The sequence below is a fragment of the Camelus bactrianus genome, chromosome 25 (genome assembly GCF_048773025.1).
Source record: "Camelus bactrianus isolate YW-2024 breed Bactrian camel chromosome 25, ASM4877302v1, whole genome shotgun sequence".
Taxonomy (NCBI): domain Eukaryota; kingdom Metazoa; phylum Chordata; class Mammalia; order Artiodactyla; family Camelidae; genus Camelus; species Camelus bactrianus.
This window is the reverse complement of record NC_133563.1, coordinates 4,489,906-4,505,836: the sequence shown is the minus strand read 5'-3', so window position 1 is coordinate 4,505,836 and position 15,931 is coordinate 4,489,906. Positions and strand designations below refer to the sequence as shown.

Below are 15,931 nucleotides of genomic sequence, written 5' to 3'. Positions count from 1 at the left end.
GAAGATATACATGCAGGGGTTTTAACTGCAGCATTTGTTTTAATCACAAAAAAATAGAAACCTAATTGTCCTTCAATAGGTATTGATTAAATAAATTCTTATGAAAAACAAAAAAGCAAAACCCTTTTGTTCTGTTTACTTACCTAGAATAGGAACTCTCTGAAAAGAAAGACTAGATTTCATACCTAATCCCCACCACCTACCTGGTGGAGTCTGGCACCTCCTAGGTCACCCTGCATGTAATCTGCATGAACAGGCCTAGTGAGTAGATTACAGAATTAAGGACCAATGACAGAATAATGCAGATTACATGTTCAAAAAAAGGATCCTGAACTTAAAATGGCAGGCCAACAATGAAGAATGGTGGGAATAGCAAAAAGTTCTTTTTCAGAGAGAAATAAAACTGAAAGTAAAGGGGAAAAAAGGTTAGCCATGCCCTAAAATTCTACTGAGACAGGAGGGAAGGGAGCAGGGCCTAACCACGAAAGGAACTGAATACAGCAATTGAAGATTCGATTCCCAGTAGACCTTGAGGCCCAAAATGGTCGGAGATTTGACTTCAGTAGACCCTGAGCTTCGTTATACACTCATGGTAATACATTAGCATGGTAAATGACATGCCCACAGGCACCAATAGAGTTCCAAAACTGACCACATAAGGTCAAAAAGTGGGTCGTGGCCCGGTTCCTGGGAATCCCAGCCCCTTCCCCAAAAAGTTGGATTAATCCTCCCACTTGTTAGCATATGAAGTTACCGAGCTCATAAAAACAAACAGCTCCACATCCCCACAGTCTCTCTCTCCCGCCTTTGGCGATGGCCTGCGCTCTGTCTATGGAGCCTGCGTCTCTCTGAATAAATCACTTTTACTCAACTGTGGCTTGCTCTTGAATTCTTTCCTGCACTAGACAAGAACCTATACTCTGGCAACACTACTACAAGGCAACAAGATAGAATTAAAACATCAGTCACTTAAAATAGTCATGAATGAATAATTTCTTCATCCTACTTAGGCATTATGGATTGCTAACTATTGAGTGAACCCAATTCTCACTTCATGTTTCCGTAAAGAGATTCCCACTAGCCATAGATTTGGCAGGCTGATAAAATCTATGGACCCCTTGTAAGAAAACATCTTTAAATGCATAAAGTAAAATAATTGAGCTTACAAAGAAAACCAACTATACTGAAGTATTTATATCAAAGAATAAAATTTGTATTTGTAATACAGTAATACTTGTACTGTTTATTAATACATCAAATGCAGGGCTAATAATGACTATAATTTTTGAAGTAGTGATGTATATAAATAATACTTCAAGGTACCTGTAAAAATTAATATGAGAAAGTAGCTATGCTTTCTGCTGGGAAAAGCACCATTAGTACTGCTAAAATGACTGTAATTCAGTATCTATATTCATAATTAAAGGAAACTTGAAGCTTCTACTAGATCAACATTCTTCACCTCTCCCTACTCCTTCTGCCATCCCTATAATTCAGAGTCTTAACTGCTCCTCCTTATGGCAGTGCTTTATCTGATTTGTGAGTGTGAGGTGAGACAAATAACAGCATACTCAGCTCAAACGCTTCTCGGCTTCTATATTTTGGACCCTCCTTTTGCATCATGGGTGTACAGAGGTGCAGTGGGCTCACCAAGGCCCTGCCCATTCGAGAGCGAAGGCCTGAAATTTGAGAACCCAAACTCAGTTTGGGATGGAAAACATTAGAAGCCCTTTCGGTCACACATGAAAAAGTGTTCTCTAACACAACTTTTATCAGAACCAGAATCACTCAGATGATCAAAATATATTTCTCTTATATATTTGGTCTTTGACCAAAGTTCCTGGTTCACAGCTCCCAAACCCTTTGTAATTTCCTTAGTGCTGAGAGCTTAAAGGCATCTTTTATTATGTTAATGAGGTGACTTTTGGAAAACAGCTAAAAAGGGATGGTTGCCAGTGGAGTCTGCCACGCGATTACAGGGTTGAAACTTCCAGTCCTACCTGAAGAGGGTCTGGAGTGGGAGTTCAATCACCAATGGCCAATGATTTAATTAACTGTGCCTATTTAATGAAGCCTCCATAGAAACCCAAAGGGTCAGGGTTCAGAGAGCTTCCAGGTTGAACAGGTGGAGATCTGGGAAGGGTGACACCTGGGGAGACCATGGATGCTCAGAGCTCTTTCCCCACACCTTGCCCTCTGTACCTCTTCCAGCTGGCTGTTCCTAAATTACATTCTTTTATAATAAACTAGTAATCTAGTAAGTAAAATATTTCTGAGTTCTGCAAACCACTCAAGCAAATTAATCAAACCTGAAGAGGGGGTCTTGGGAGCCTCTGATGTACAGTCAGTTGATCAGAAATGCAGGTGACAACCTGGACCTACAACTGGTGTCGGAAGAAGTAGAGGGCAGTCTTGTAGGACTGAACCCTCAATCTGTGGATTCTGAGGCTATCTCCAGGTAGATAGTGTCACACCTGAGTTGAATTGCAGGATACCCAGATGGTGTCCAGAGAATTGTTTGTTGATGTGGGGAAACCCCCTCCCCACATTGAAACTGGGTGTTCAGAACCATTTTATAGCCCTGTGCCTTACTTCTCATCTGAGTCAAACTTCAAAAAAAGGGGTATCATTTACTGAAACTTCGCCCTCATAATACTATTTACCTCTCCTTCACTTACCAAAGTTGTAACTTTATTTCTGTGTGGTTAACATCTGTGACCTTCATTAGGCCACAGTCACATAAAGCTAGAGGCTGTCACCTACTTTTGCTCAACACTGTACCCCCAGCACCTAGCACAATGCCTTGGCCCTTGGAAGATATTCAGTAGTTTTTGAACAAATAAATGAATAAATAAGTATCAGTTCACTATACAATAAACACCTCTGTAAGCTCCAGTTATACTACGGTTCTTTTGAGTTTTTATACTGTTTTATAAATGTATTCTTGAAAGTATCCACTTACTACCATTAGAAAGGACAATTCTTTGTAAAAACAAATTAGATCAAATAAAGTACACTTACCCTTCTATAACCATTGCAAGAGAGCCCAATAAAATAGTGTGAATCACATGATAAATTATCTCTGGCCTTTCTCCAATTCGTCCATCTTCAAGTGTAACAGTTTCTTTCAGGGACTTACCACTACAGAAAGAAATGTGGTTTTTCACTACTTTGAAAATACTTATTTGAAAAATCAAGAGTTCTTTAATATCTTCATAAAAAGAAATATAGGTAGTTCTTAAAATTTGAAAGTATATTCTCGGGGGGAGGTATAGCTCAAGTGGTAGAGCACATGCTTAGCAGGTACAAGGTCCTGGGTTCAATCCCCAGTACTTCCTCTAAAAATAAACAAACGAAAAAACAAACAAACCTAAATTACCTCCCCTCCAAAAAAAAAAAAAAAAAAAAAAACTAATAAAAAATTTTAATAAATTAAAAAAAAAAAAGAAAAAGAAAGTATATTTCCTAGTCAAATATCTCCAAGTCTTTGAAAATGACTTTCTGAACTTGAAGACAACCGACTCTGTAACGACTAAATACGAAAGTTCAGGAAATGTAATAAAAAAGACATTTAGGTTCCTTTTCTAAGATCAATTATCACTGAACTAGTGATTGCTAAATCAATATAATTAAAGCATAATTTGAATAATTAAGGTTTCAAAATTAAGATACGGTATACAATCTCCTTTCAAATGTGATAAAAATATTTTTAAATAGTCAAACTTTATAATTTAAAATCACTTAAACTACTAGCTTTATTTAAGTAGAAATATTTTTACAGTAAGTAAAAATCTGAGTAAATTAGTGAATAAGTCTGTAAAAGTTTAACTTATTTAAATATTATTCTTGCACCAAAAATGGACATTATTTAGATGTATAAGCTTAAATTTGAATTTTACCTGGCTAACTTATAAATGATATTTTACATACTGACAGAGAATTAGAAGCTCTAAAGGAAGGATATTAAAATAAGTTTTATATATTTCCATAATTTATTAGTTAATACTGTGATTGGTTCTCCTAGGTACTTACTTAATTCTCCTAAAAATTACTTGAATCATAGAAAGAAAACAAATAATTAACACTAAAATATAGAAAGGTAATAAAGAAGACTGTGTCAATCGCAAAAAAAAATCTTGAGATGGTGCCTGAAGGGATTCTTGACATAGGAGCCAATTCATTGTAAAATTCCTACAGAAAACAAAAAAAAAGCATGATATTAAAATCACAGGTGTTTTAAAGTACTGAACATAAAAACATTGCTTTTTTAATCTCAGTAAAAACTAAGACAAAACAAAACATATTTCCAAAATCCGTTCACTTATAACAGCAAGGTCATACCCTTTATAAATGAAAACAGCAGCATTAGTAACCCTCCTCAACAAACTGCCCTGATAAATGTAAAACTACTTTTTATGATGCAGCAATGTGACCATCTCTAGAGTCCAATACAGTTTTAAGGGAGTTTTACTTTCTATTTTTATTTGGAAGACAACAAGAAATTCAGCCATCTAACCTCTATATTTGCAATATGGTCTGCATATTTGTCCAATATGGTAGCCACTAGCTACATGTAACTGCTACAACATGAAATATAGCCAATGCAAACAGATACACACCGTAAGCACAAAACACACTCTGGACTTCAAGGATAAAAAAGAATGAAAAAAGGAATTTTAAAAATACAGCTAAATATGATCAACAAGACTCCCAGTTTCCCAGTTATACGTGGTTTTATCTGCATTCTCACTCTCAGTCCATCTTTAACCTCCATTTTATCCTCAGATTCCTAGCCCTAGGGAAGGAGGTCAGAGATGCAGTGATGTTCAGGAGTGCTCACGGATGGACTGAGAATGTTTCACAAATCACTGGGTTTAGAATAAAAGGTTAAAGTTTCACAATGTGTCAAAGAGTAATACAACTACCGAAGAGGCTGCCATCAGAATACTTTGTACCTAAAATGACTGCACTGATTTTTTTAAAATCTGCCAATTAAAGTTACTAATTCTGTAAGGTCCAATTCAAATCCCAATTTAATGAATACTTTTCCATAACCCTTGGTCTCAATCTTTCCCTCCCCATATTCCCATGGCACTTTACTTATCCCTCCATTACAGTGCTTAATACAACCTGCTATGTGTTAGACTCTAGTCATTTTGTATCCCCCAGCGAACCTGGTCCAATATCCTACACATTAAATATTTAATAACACTTCTTCAGTGGTTCTTAAAGTGTGTCTCAACAGAAATGTTTCCTGAAGTTCTGAGGAACTACAAAATCTGATATCCAAATGGCACATTTGAGCATAGAGCACTTACTATTTAAACTACCCATGCCATTAATTATATAAAAACTATCTAAAGAGCTATCAATATTCTTAAGGACAGGGACCAAGTCTTAATCTTAAAATACTTAGTGCATTACTTAGTGAAGCAAATCTAATTAATACCTGACATGCTGAACAAAGGAGCACCATATAATATCAACTAAAATACACCAGACAAAAGCAGCCTTTAATCCTAGGCTCATTCTAGAGTCTTCCTCCAAGGCCAAAGAGAGAGTCAGCGGAAAGGCCAATCAATTCTGGAGGTATACAACCAATTTTTACTAGTTGCCTGCTGAGTGTCAGGCCTGCGCACACGCACACGCATGCAAATGCACACGCACGCACACACACACACCAGAAAAAGACATGGTTTCTACAAAGCATGAGATCTTTTAAATGAACCTTTCATCTTAGTAGATAGCCACATATGATTTACACTTCAGAAGATTTCTCCAGTGTTCAAGCCATGTTAAACACATGGTTAACTGTGATACATCACAACGTGTAATTCCATGCACAGCATCTAAAATCTCACGTAATTAGTGCAAATAATTATAAGGTTCTAAGGCATATTATACGAACTAGAGAAATGTATAGGTAAATATATTTTTTCCATTATGCAAATGGACTCTATCAGTACATAAAATCATTTACTTTATTTTAGATTTTAAAAATACATTTAACCAACAAACAAAAAGTACAACACTATTCTTGAAATTTGAAGGTCAGCTTCTGGTCCAGTCCAGTATTATGACCACAAGTGAGATTCTCTGCTATGAAATAACTATCTTACTGCCCACCCCTTTTTGATGACCATACCCTTTTTAATGTAAGCATTTTGCTAACTAGTGGTTAAAATTTCCCTGGTTTTTTATTCACTTCAGATCGTTAATTTACTCTGCCCTTAGGCTGTACCATGGTTCCTCACCAAGGGAGAAAGTAGCCTCAACATACTGTGATGCTATTGAAGTTTATGTGCATCTATTTTTAAAAGATTTAAACGAGATTTGTTTTTTAATGAGAAAAATATTAATGTCATATTTCTTCGAGATATTATAATATCTCAAATTATTTTCTAAGTGGTATGTAACTAGGTGTGTACTACCTCCTTCAATTATTTTTGCTCTCTATCTTCTAAGTGGTCTAGAGTTAGGTAAACTTACACAATCTGAAACTTACTTAGTCATATTTAGTCCAAATTTTACTTCAAGGAATTTCAGCATGTGTCCATTTTCTTTGTGTGGGACAAACATCTAGAGGAGAAAAACACTAGTTACAGTAAAGAACTATCAGCCATGCTTTACAGCAATATGCTTTTGCCCAATACAAGAAACAGCAGCAAGACTACAAAACAAAAAGCATGAATTAAATAATACAAGGTGTAACTATGAAGCAAGGAGATTTACTGGCATAAGTCAATCACATTACCTTATAGTTAAGCATAAAACAATAATGTTTATAATTATTTTTATATTTATAAATAAATATAAAAAATATTTTTTGAAAAAGATTTCAACCTTATCCCACCTGGCATAAATAACTTACCCATCCTTCTGATCATCTTTTACTCATCTGAATTTATTCCATATATTATTTAATGTTAATGATGACATTTTAAATTAAACAGAAAATAAGTGTGACTTTTTTAAAGTATATCTAGAAAATAATCAGAATTCTATTTTCTCACCTAACATACTAGGTATGAGAATTGTTTAACTAAAAATTTCACTGTACAAACTCTATTACCTCATTATTCTCATTAAAATTTAGTCTAGTATATTTCATTGTTCAATTTGCTCTACTACATGAATCTCAAATACAGAGTTACTTACCTTCATTATAATATTCAATGTTACTGTCAGAGTGCACACCAAGTAAAAATTAATCACTTTCATTATTTTAGCTACAAAAGTTCCTTTCTTCACATTCAGCTATGCAGGTAGGGGGAAAAAATCATGAACAAAGAAGTGAGGTTTAAAAAAGTCAACAATTTAAAAATTTACACCAAGAATGATAAAAAAAGGCAATTCTAATTACCTGAAGGCACTTAGCAAGCATTAAGGCTACTACTAAACTTAATAAAGGAGACACCAATAAAGCTGAATTCTCAAACTGCAGTAAATATCCCAGAAACAGAGAAAATACATAGATTTTATAAACTTCATGAACCTGTTGAGACAAAAATAAAATGAATGAGAATAAAATGAATTTTACTGTACATCTTTTCATTAGTGTTGTTTAGAATAGGTTTGACTACAATTATAAAGTAAATGCTCTACTATAATTTTGGACAAATGTTCAACTTGTATTTTTAATGTTATGGTATATAACTTATCACTTTCTTCTTAGAAAGAACTCTCCACAAAGTAAAACCCTTTAAAACCATAGATGTCTAAATCAGACTGGAAGAACCTTCTTTAATTCCAGGCTTTGACAGTTTCACGTGGTTTGTCTTGTTATTAAAATCCATCTATGCAACACCAAACTGCTTAAAACAAAAATCACAATCTTTAGCAGCAGTTCCCAAAACCTACCCAATAAAAGCATACTGGCATGAAATGTAGCACCAGAGAGAAGTATTTCTGCACTTGACCCATTTAGCAGTGAGAATAAGAAAGTTAAATTCAATTTCCTAATAGAAGATCTCCCAGGAAAGTTTTATTACATGGAGAAAGTTTTCCAAAAAGAGAGGGCATACAGGATCATCCGGGTCTGGTAATATTCTATTTTTTCATTTTGGCTGTTGGTTCTCTTGGCTCCAAACCTATCCCTCTATCCCCTGCCTTGCAATACTGGGGATATTTGCCTCTGCAATCTACATTTCTACTTTTCCAGTTGGCTCCCTATTAAGCTCTGTCAATATGAAGTGCTGGGGAGAGACAACAAGGTTGGAGGAAAGAGCAGGGGCGTGTTCCTTCCAGCCGCTTGCAGCTCCTAACAGAGCAATTCCTTCCTGATAGAAAAACTGCAGCTGCATCCAGCTGCTCTAACACTTGCAGAACCAGCTTTATCATATTTTCTTACCCCAGAGATCCCAGGACCAGCCAGCCAGGCTCTTGTTCTCAGAAGTCTGGGTCCCATTTCCACAGGGCCCTTCTTCAAGCTCAGAGACACCAGCAAAGCTGAGCAGTGCTCCTCCTCAGAAGCCTGAGTTTTAGCACACACGATCCCTTCTCTAAGATTTAAGCTTCAATAATTTCAAATTCTTCCTTTAATCCCTTAGTTCTCGGGGTGATAGCTGCTTCTTGCAGTTACCTCTATAATACGTTCAGGTTCTTACTACCCTTTCAATGAACAAGTTAAGACTTTACACTTGGCTAATGATTCTTTATATTAAATTCTCTCTATTAAAGTAACCTGAATGTTTGGTACTCATCTGGATTCTGGACAACCTGAGTATAGCGGATAATAAAAAGGAACAGAGAAGCAAGAAGATTCCCAAATTTCTGGCTTGAACAACATAGTAAACACTTAATAAACATTTATAAATAAAGAAACGAAAGGTAAGAGAGGGTAAAAAAGATAAAGAAACAAAGGAACCCAATGTTGACGGGAATCTTTACTACTGCTGACAGTAGTATAAATTGATATAAACATTCTGGGGAAAAACCTGGTATCTAGTTAGACGGAGTATGCACATATCCTTTGACTTATAATTCCACTGTGAGGTTTATATTCTAGAAAAAAAATCGTGTATTTCTATGCCAGGTGGCATGTATAAGAATGTTCACAGCAGTACTGGACACAGCAGTCATATGACAATAAACTGGAAAAAATGAAATGCTCATCCACAGTAGAATGCATAAATAAACAAAAATGGATGAAACATAGCTCCGTCTATCATCATGGATGAATCTCACAAGCAAATCAGGCAAAAGTAAACAGTACATTATTTAATAGCACATGTTTAGGAATACACAGATAGGTGGTGAAAATCGTAAAGAAAAAGAAGGATCAACAAAATTGAGGACAGGCAGCCTCTGCTGGGAAGAGAGCAGGATGTGAGTAGGAAAGACAGAGGGGCTTCTGGGTGTTCAAATGTTCTATTTCTTGGTCTGCATGTTTAAATACTCATATTTTATTCTACACACTATATATACAGCATACATACACTCTTTTGTACATGTCCTATATTTCACTTTTTTTTTTTTTAAAAGAAGGGAAGAAGGAGGAGAAATGGCTAGGAACAGAGAGAAAGCACGGGGGTGACTTTGGTTCAGCAGACCACGTTTAAGGGAATTTCAAAGCGCCTCTAAAAGGACTAGGGGAGAATGAGTCCAGCACTCTTTTGAGCAGAGGTATGAATTACAGCCTATTAAAAACATTTCAAAATAAGCTTACAGGATAAATGGTTTTATACACTATAAAACATGTATTCTCTAGATTTAAAATTGTAATTTTGAAATGCCATAATACCTTGTCACTTTGCTCCAGCGAAAAACTATCTAACAAGAACAGGGATATTGCTTGAAGAAACAAGAGATAGTGGCTGTACTCCCACATCATCACAAACGTGTAGGTGGAAGCGCTCATCAGCAAGTAGCAAAACCTCTAGGGAGAACAGAAGGAAGAAACCACGTGTGAGCGGCGTGATTACTGTAAAAGTCTGCGCGGCTGTGAGCTCTGAGTCGCAGCTCTGCCACTGGCTCCACTGTAAGCTGTATGATTCTTGGAACTTTGTTTTTTAAGCACATAATTATCATTAAATCCTTACATAAATACTAAGATCTTCAGCACTCTAAAGAGAAATCAACCACTTGTTCTTCAATGCTCAGTATCATACTGAGAACTTTAGGAGGACAAAGGGGAAAAAAAAGAAAAAGAAAAAGAAAATTCAGTACAAATGTCCTTCATCCCAAAAGAGAGAAAGTAGTAAGTATTTTTAAATGGCGGCTTTGACCAGAGTTGAATGCTGGCTTTAGCCTTAGTGGAAATTAACTCCTCCCGCCCTCAGTGGCAGTATTTTCACTTCCACGATGCCCCGTTATTTTCTTTCTAACAGCTTCCCCTGATTGGTCTGTTTATGTCTCAGCAATTCCACAGCCCATGGAAAAAGGCCCAAGACTTTTTAAATTTCCTCTCAGCAAAGCATGGACTTACCTTTCCCAGAGGTTGGACTGTCAGCCATGTAAAACTCTCAGCTGTTTTCTTCCGCTAAAGTACTGAACACAATGCCTGAAGTACGCCTGGCTAATGTCAATTCTGCCTTCCAGCTGTCATCTCCCACGTGATCCCTCAGTGAGAGACCAAATCTGTGACAAATCCACTGTCCCTTAGCATATTCCTAACAACAGTCTCAACTTCCTCCAGGGACCTACCTTTATATTCCCAATTCCTCCATAAGCCACAGTGTCAAAGAGCTTTGTTCTAACACGAACAGTGAAAGAGAAGGACTAAGGGTCAACTCACGAAACCTAAGGTAAGAACTGTGTTCTCTAAAACTAAATCTTCCAGACTCAGCTGACCATACTCAATGATAAATTCCAAAGTGAGAAATACTTCAGGCCATCAGCAGATATAAAAAATTACCAGCATCCTGAATAAGATTAAGACCAGATAGACATTAAGAGGTGAAAAAATTCCACCAATTGATCAAATTCCAACTGCAAGGCCCAGAAGGGCACTGACAGAACACACCAGCTTCTGCTCTATCACAATTGCTGTAAGAGAAGGTGTTCTGGGGATATCATGTGGAACAACAGAGCTGTAATAACCAGGCCTAAAACCATCATCCTCAGAAAAACCTCCTGAAATCAATGAAGGGTCAGACCCAGATCCAGCCTAATTAACCTGCTGGCCATCTGGTGATGCTAGGGAAAAGCTATAATGAAACAAACTGCCAATTCCAAGGTTTATTCTCCAACTACTCTAAGAACATGCAGTGAAAATGTGACAGAATACACGTCTAACACAACCTGAATAATGACTTTTCTCTGGGTATTTTCAAAATTCTGTGCACTATTATCTACCCCTTACCTTTCTCACTTCACTTTCAACCATGCCTTTGTTGTCAGCTTTTTTACACGTATCACTTAAGTGACACATTAAATGGGTTTCATTAACCAACCACAGGTATCTCTGGATGGCTCAAGATAACTGCACAAAAGATCAGAGCTTGGATATCCAGATGTAACTGGGACCATAAGATCTAGCCGCAAGAGTGGGAAGCAAAGAACACAAGATGTGATGAAAACATACATGTTGCTGTAACACTGTCCAGTAACGAAAAGGAGCAAACTGCTGATCCACATAACAACTTGGGAGAGATGTCGAGGGCATCAGGCTGAACAAAAAAGGCCAATCTTGAAGGATAACGTACGATAGAATTCCATTTATATAACCTTTCAAAATGACAAAATTATAGTGATAGAGAACACATCAGTGGTTGCCAGATGTTAGAGTTGGGGAAAAGGTGTGACTATTAAGAAGTAAACAATATATATTCTCTTCATCACTTATGTTAAATATATATATATATATTTAACATAATATATATATAATAAAAATACATATATACACACACACATATATATATAAAATATGGTGATGACTACTCAAAATACACATGATAAAAATTCATACAACTATATACCCTTTCCCCAGAAAAGAAGTACATATAAAAAGGTATAATACATGTAAAAAAGTTGTAATAAAAATACATATATATTGAATTAGTTTAAGATTCACATGAAGTTGCAAAAAGAATATAAACAATTGCCATGTTACTCCCTCACCCACCTTCCCCTAAATTGAACCAGGAAACTGACACTGATACAATACTATTAATTCAGGTACAAACCTTCTTTAGATTTCAACACACATGCACACATGTGCGTGTGTAGGATGAGTTCAAGGGAAAGCAAACATAATTGAAGGACTGGGCAGTTTTGCTTTTTAAAAATGAGTTTTAAGCTGAAGGGTTAAGAATATACCGTAGTTAACTTGCTTTTTTTTCTGCCATGTTTTCACAGGATCCTTAATATTACTATCCCTTTAATATCTGCATACGGATATTTCACTCTTGTGTACTCTTGAGTATCAGATGAATGACTAGCTGTAAATAATCAAATTACTGATAAATATAATTTTTCCCCATTTACCTTAATATTGAGAGAAAAAAAGAGGGAAGGAGGGAGAATATGGAATATGGAATATTTTCCCCTATTTTGGAATATTTCTTCCAAAATAGGGGAAAATAATCGTGGTTAAACAAAAAAGGAGAAACAAAATGCAAAACTAAACTAAGAGTATAAGCCATTCTTGGATCCGTTCAAAAAGTACAGGGTCCTTGGTAAACAACAGAGAACTGAAGGGAAACACACTCCTGACTGTATATCCACTTGCACTGACTGTGTTTCTTTTACCACATGTGTAATGTAGATGTATTACCTTTTTAATTTAAAAAAGTTAGAATAAAACAATACTAGAAAGAATAAACATATAATATGGTAATAAAAGATACTCAGAAAAATATAAAATATGATATAGAAGGGGAAAATAAGTTTACACTTCACATCTTTCCAAAACTCCTTCTTTTAAAATAAATAAGAATAATGACCTTATTAAAAAGATAACTGAATAAATCTTTTTTTAGGCAATAAAACTTTTATTTTAATTCAAAATAATGGTAAATACAAAGAAGCTTAGGCAGTTCATTTTGCTATATTAAACTCTTTTATTCAAAATTTGAAGAACTACTCCTCCCTGGAGAAGGCTGCACAGGAAAGCACTCAAAGACTCCCTGACTATTACAAAAAATATTCTCTGTCAAAAAGCACTTTATTTAAGCCCAACAAGAGGCAAATTACACATTTAAAATGTGTTCATGTTATTTTAGATAAAAAAGGAAATACCAGAGTTATGAAAAATGAAATGAAAAGCTCACTACGTCATCAATGAAAAGAGGAGAGCACATTTTTCAGTGATTTCAAAAAGGAACAATAAGTGAAGCCTATTTCCTAGCCAACCAGGTCCCTATGGTTTCTTCTTCTAGCCAGGAATCCTTCCCCAAGACAGGCAGACTGTCAAAGGATTGCTATATTTCAGTCACTTTCATTGTAACTATCTTTTATAATCACATTTATTTTATTTTATGCATTTAAAAATCATTATTTTAAATATGTGTGTGTGTGTGTGTGTGTGTGTGTATACATATGTGTGTATGCATGACTGGAACACTATGCTGTACACCAGAAATTGACACACTGTAACTGACCACAATTTTTAAAAAATCATTATTCTGAGACAGAATCTGTAAGCTTTATTTGACTGCCTGCAGGGTTTATGGCAACAACAAAAGTAAGAATCTAAACTAACTGGCACTCTCCTGAAACTCACTAGCCTACATACACCTCAGTCGTAGAAAACATAAGGGTAAACAGGAAACACGCAATGCCACCACTGCTGTCACTTGCAGTCACTCTTTATATCTTCATTAATTTGATGATTAAAGGCCATCATTATTCCAGAAGTGACAGAAATGGTAAGATAATAATAGACAAATTAATTTTCAAAGTAAGATATTCTTCACATATTTGTCAAGTAACTGCACTAAAACAATATAACACCTTCTTTCTTCTAAAAATAATTTACTATCAATCAGATTACAGAACAGTTATAATGAGACTATCTATCTAAATGTATCCTTTGTTGTGTAGTAACAAGATTTCACTGAATATAACTTAACTTTTAAGATTAGCTTTGAAATTATGTACCACATTTGCAATACATCAGACTTAATTGTGACAAATATTTGTATCTTACCTCTCCGTAAGTATTTAAGTTGCTTTTTAAATAGCCTGTAAGTGCAGCAACTTGGCATGCAAAATATGGTAGTGCCCAGTTTTCTCTTAAAGGAATGGAGTATTCAATCCTTGTTGTATCTACCCTAAAATAAATCACAGATGAACAGCAAAATAGCAAGACATTATATTTGTGTAATATTGTACTTTTCAAGGCACTTTCACACACATATCATTGTCCTCCATATCCTGTAAGGAAGGCACAGACTGAGCCACCATTACCTACACAACATCTCTCTGGACAAATTAATAGTGTTTCACCCCCACCTCACCCCCCACCCAGGAAGACTTAGTGCTGCTGTGCAATGCCTGATGAAGAGATGGGCCTCTGTGCGTATTTGAAAAAGGCATCCCTGCTCTGGGCAGATACAGCTCATGCTACAACACACAACTTGTTGCAGGGTACACTGCAGTTCAGCCCCTCACGCTCCCCTCCCTTAATGAGATGGCTGCCCTTCTCTAGAGCACAATGTGCGCCACATAATTAGCAGGCTTGGCCGATCCAAAGATCATATACTAACCCTTATATAAAAGGAATATGAAACTCAGAGAGGTGATGACTTAATCAAATCACACAGATGGTAAAGGACACAATTAGGATTACAATGCATGTCTTCTGATATCTAATTTAATCCTCTTTTCAATCAGCAGGTAACCCAGAATTAACATCACAGTAGTCCTGTATGTGATGTTATCTAGAGAGCTTTGAAAATTCTCCAAATCGCAAATACAGAATGTCTTTGTAAGGCTCCTCCAAAGTCCCTCCTTAATCAGTTTTCATTGAGAGCCTGTGGTCCTCTATGCATATCCTCACTCCACAATGGTCTCCCTTCCCAGCAATAATTCAATCTGGATCTCGTACACTCAGTGGCTATTTCCCACACAAAAAACAAAGGTGCTATTGCTCAAAAAACTTCATGAAAATTGCTGCATAATTCTCCTAATGGAGACGGACATGCTTGCATGTAACTGAGTTCAGTCAAACTGTGGGACGTACAATAGGATACTACCCAGGATAAAAGGAATGAACTGCTGACAGACCCTTCATACGTGAATCCCAAAATAATTATGCTAAGTGAAAAGCAAACAAAAAACAAAAAAAGCATAAGCTGTATGACTCCATGTCAACATACACAACTGAAGTTTGAGAAACCCTGCCTTAGACTAGCTGTGTAAAACAATCTGGCATGTCAACGTGTAATGTGTGAACGCTGAAAAGCAGCTAAGCTGTATCAGTGTAACTTCTGCTGGCTACACGTTCCCTTGCACTGATGGATTACAATTTACCTGACCACTCCCTTATATTTAGAAATATTAACTTTCTAATTTTTCATATTATTACAAATATCACTATATTAGTAAGTTTAAGCAGTGAACTCTTTCCTTCTTTTTTGGATTACTTCCTTGGAATAAAATAAAATTCCTGGGAAAAACTACCATCTAAAAGTGAAAGACCTCACACTTCCACAAGCATCCTGAGTACACCAATATCATTATCACAGAACCAGCATCACGTGCTATTTTCTGTTAATGCTGGGACACGCGCACTCCCTGCATCCTACCTTTTTATTAATTACCACTGTACACAGTTACCCTTTCTTGGCCAAAGATTAAATTTAATACAGACTTCTAAATCAGATATATTTTGTTTTTCAAATACAAAGATGTTTGTACTGAAAGTGATACCCAGGTATGTATTTATAGATGAGATCAGTGGGGACCCAGGAATAATTTCTATATTGTTTATATGTGAAGACTGGAGTCAGGTTAGACCATTTTGGTGATAAGTCTGTTCAAAGGGAGT

General features: G+C 36.0%; 1 protein-coding gene across 3 annotated transcripts in view; it reads right to left on the bottom strand.

Moving 5' to 3' along the window:
- The window catches only part of DPY19L4 (dpy-19 like 4), a 47,741-nt gene that overhangs the window by 14,285 nt on the left and 17,525 nt on the right, over nt 1–15,931 (bottom strand). For 2 of the 3 annotated variants that reach the window (XM_074353127.1, XM_074353126.1), the window contains 7 exons: nt 14,090–14,213; nt 9,743–9,877; nt 7,364–7,495; nt 7,159–7,257; nt 6,506–6,579; nt 4,033–4,191; nt 3,022–3,141 (listed from right to left, as the gene is read on the bottom strand). In XM_074353127.1, the coding sequence (XP_074209228.1) occupies nt 3,022–3,141; nt 4,033–4,191; nt 6,506–6,579; nt 7,159–7,257; nt 7,364–7,495; nt 9,743–9,877; nt 14,090–14,213 (843 nt within the window). The remainder of the gene's footprint in view (nt 1–3,021; nt 3,142–4,032; nt 4,192–6,505; nt 6,580–7,158; nt 7,258–7,363; nt 7,496–9,742; nt 9,878–14,089; nt 14,214–15,931) is intronic. The other variant, XM_074353128.1, reaches the window with a different exon arrangement.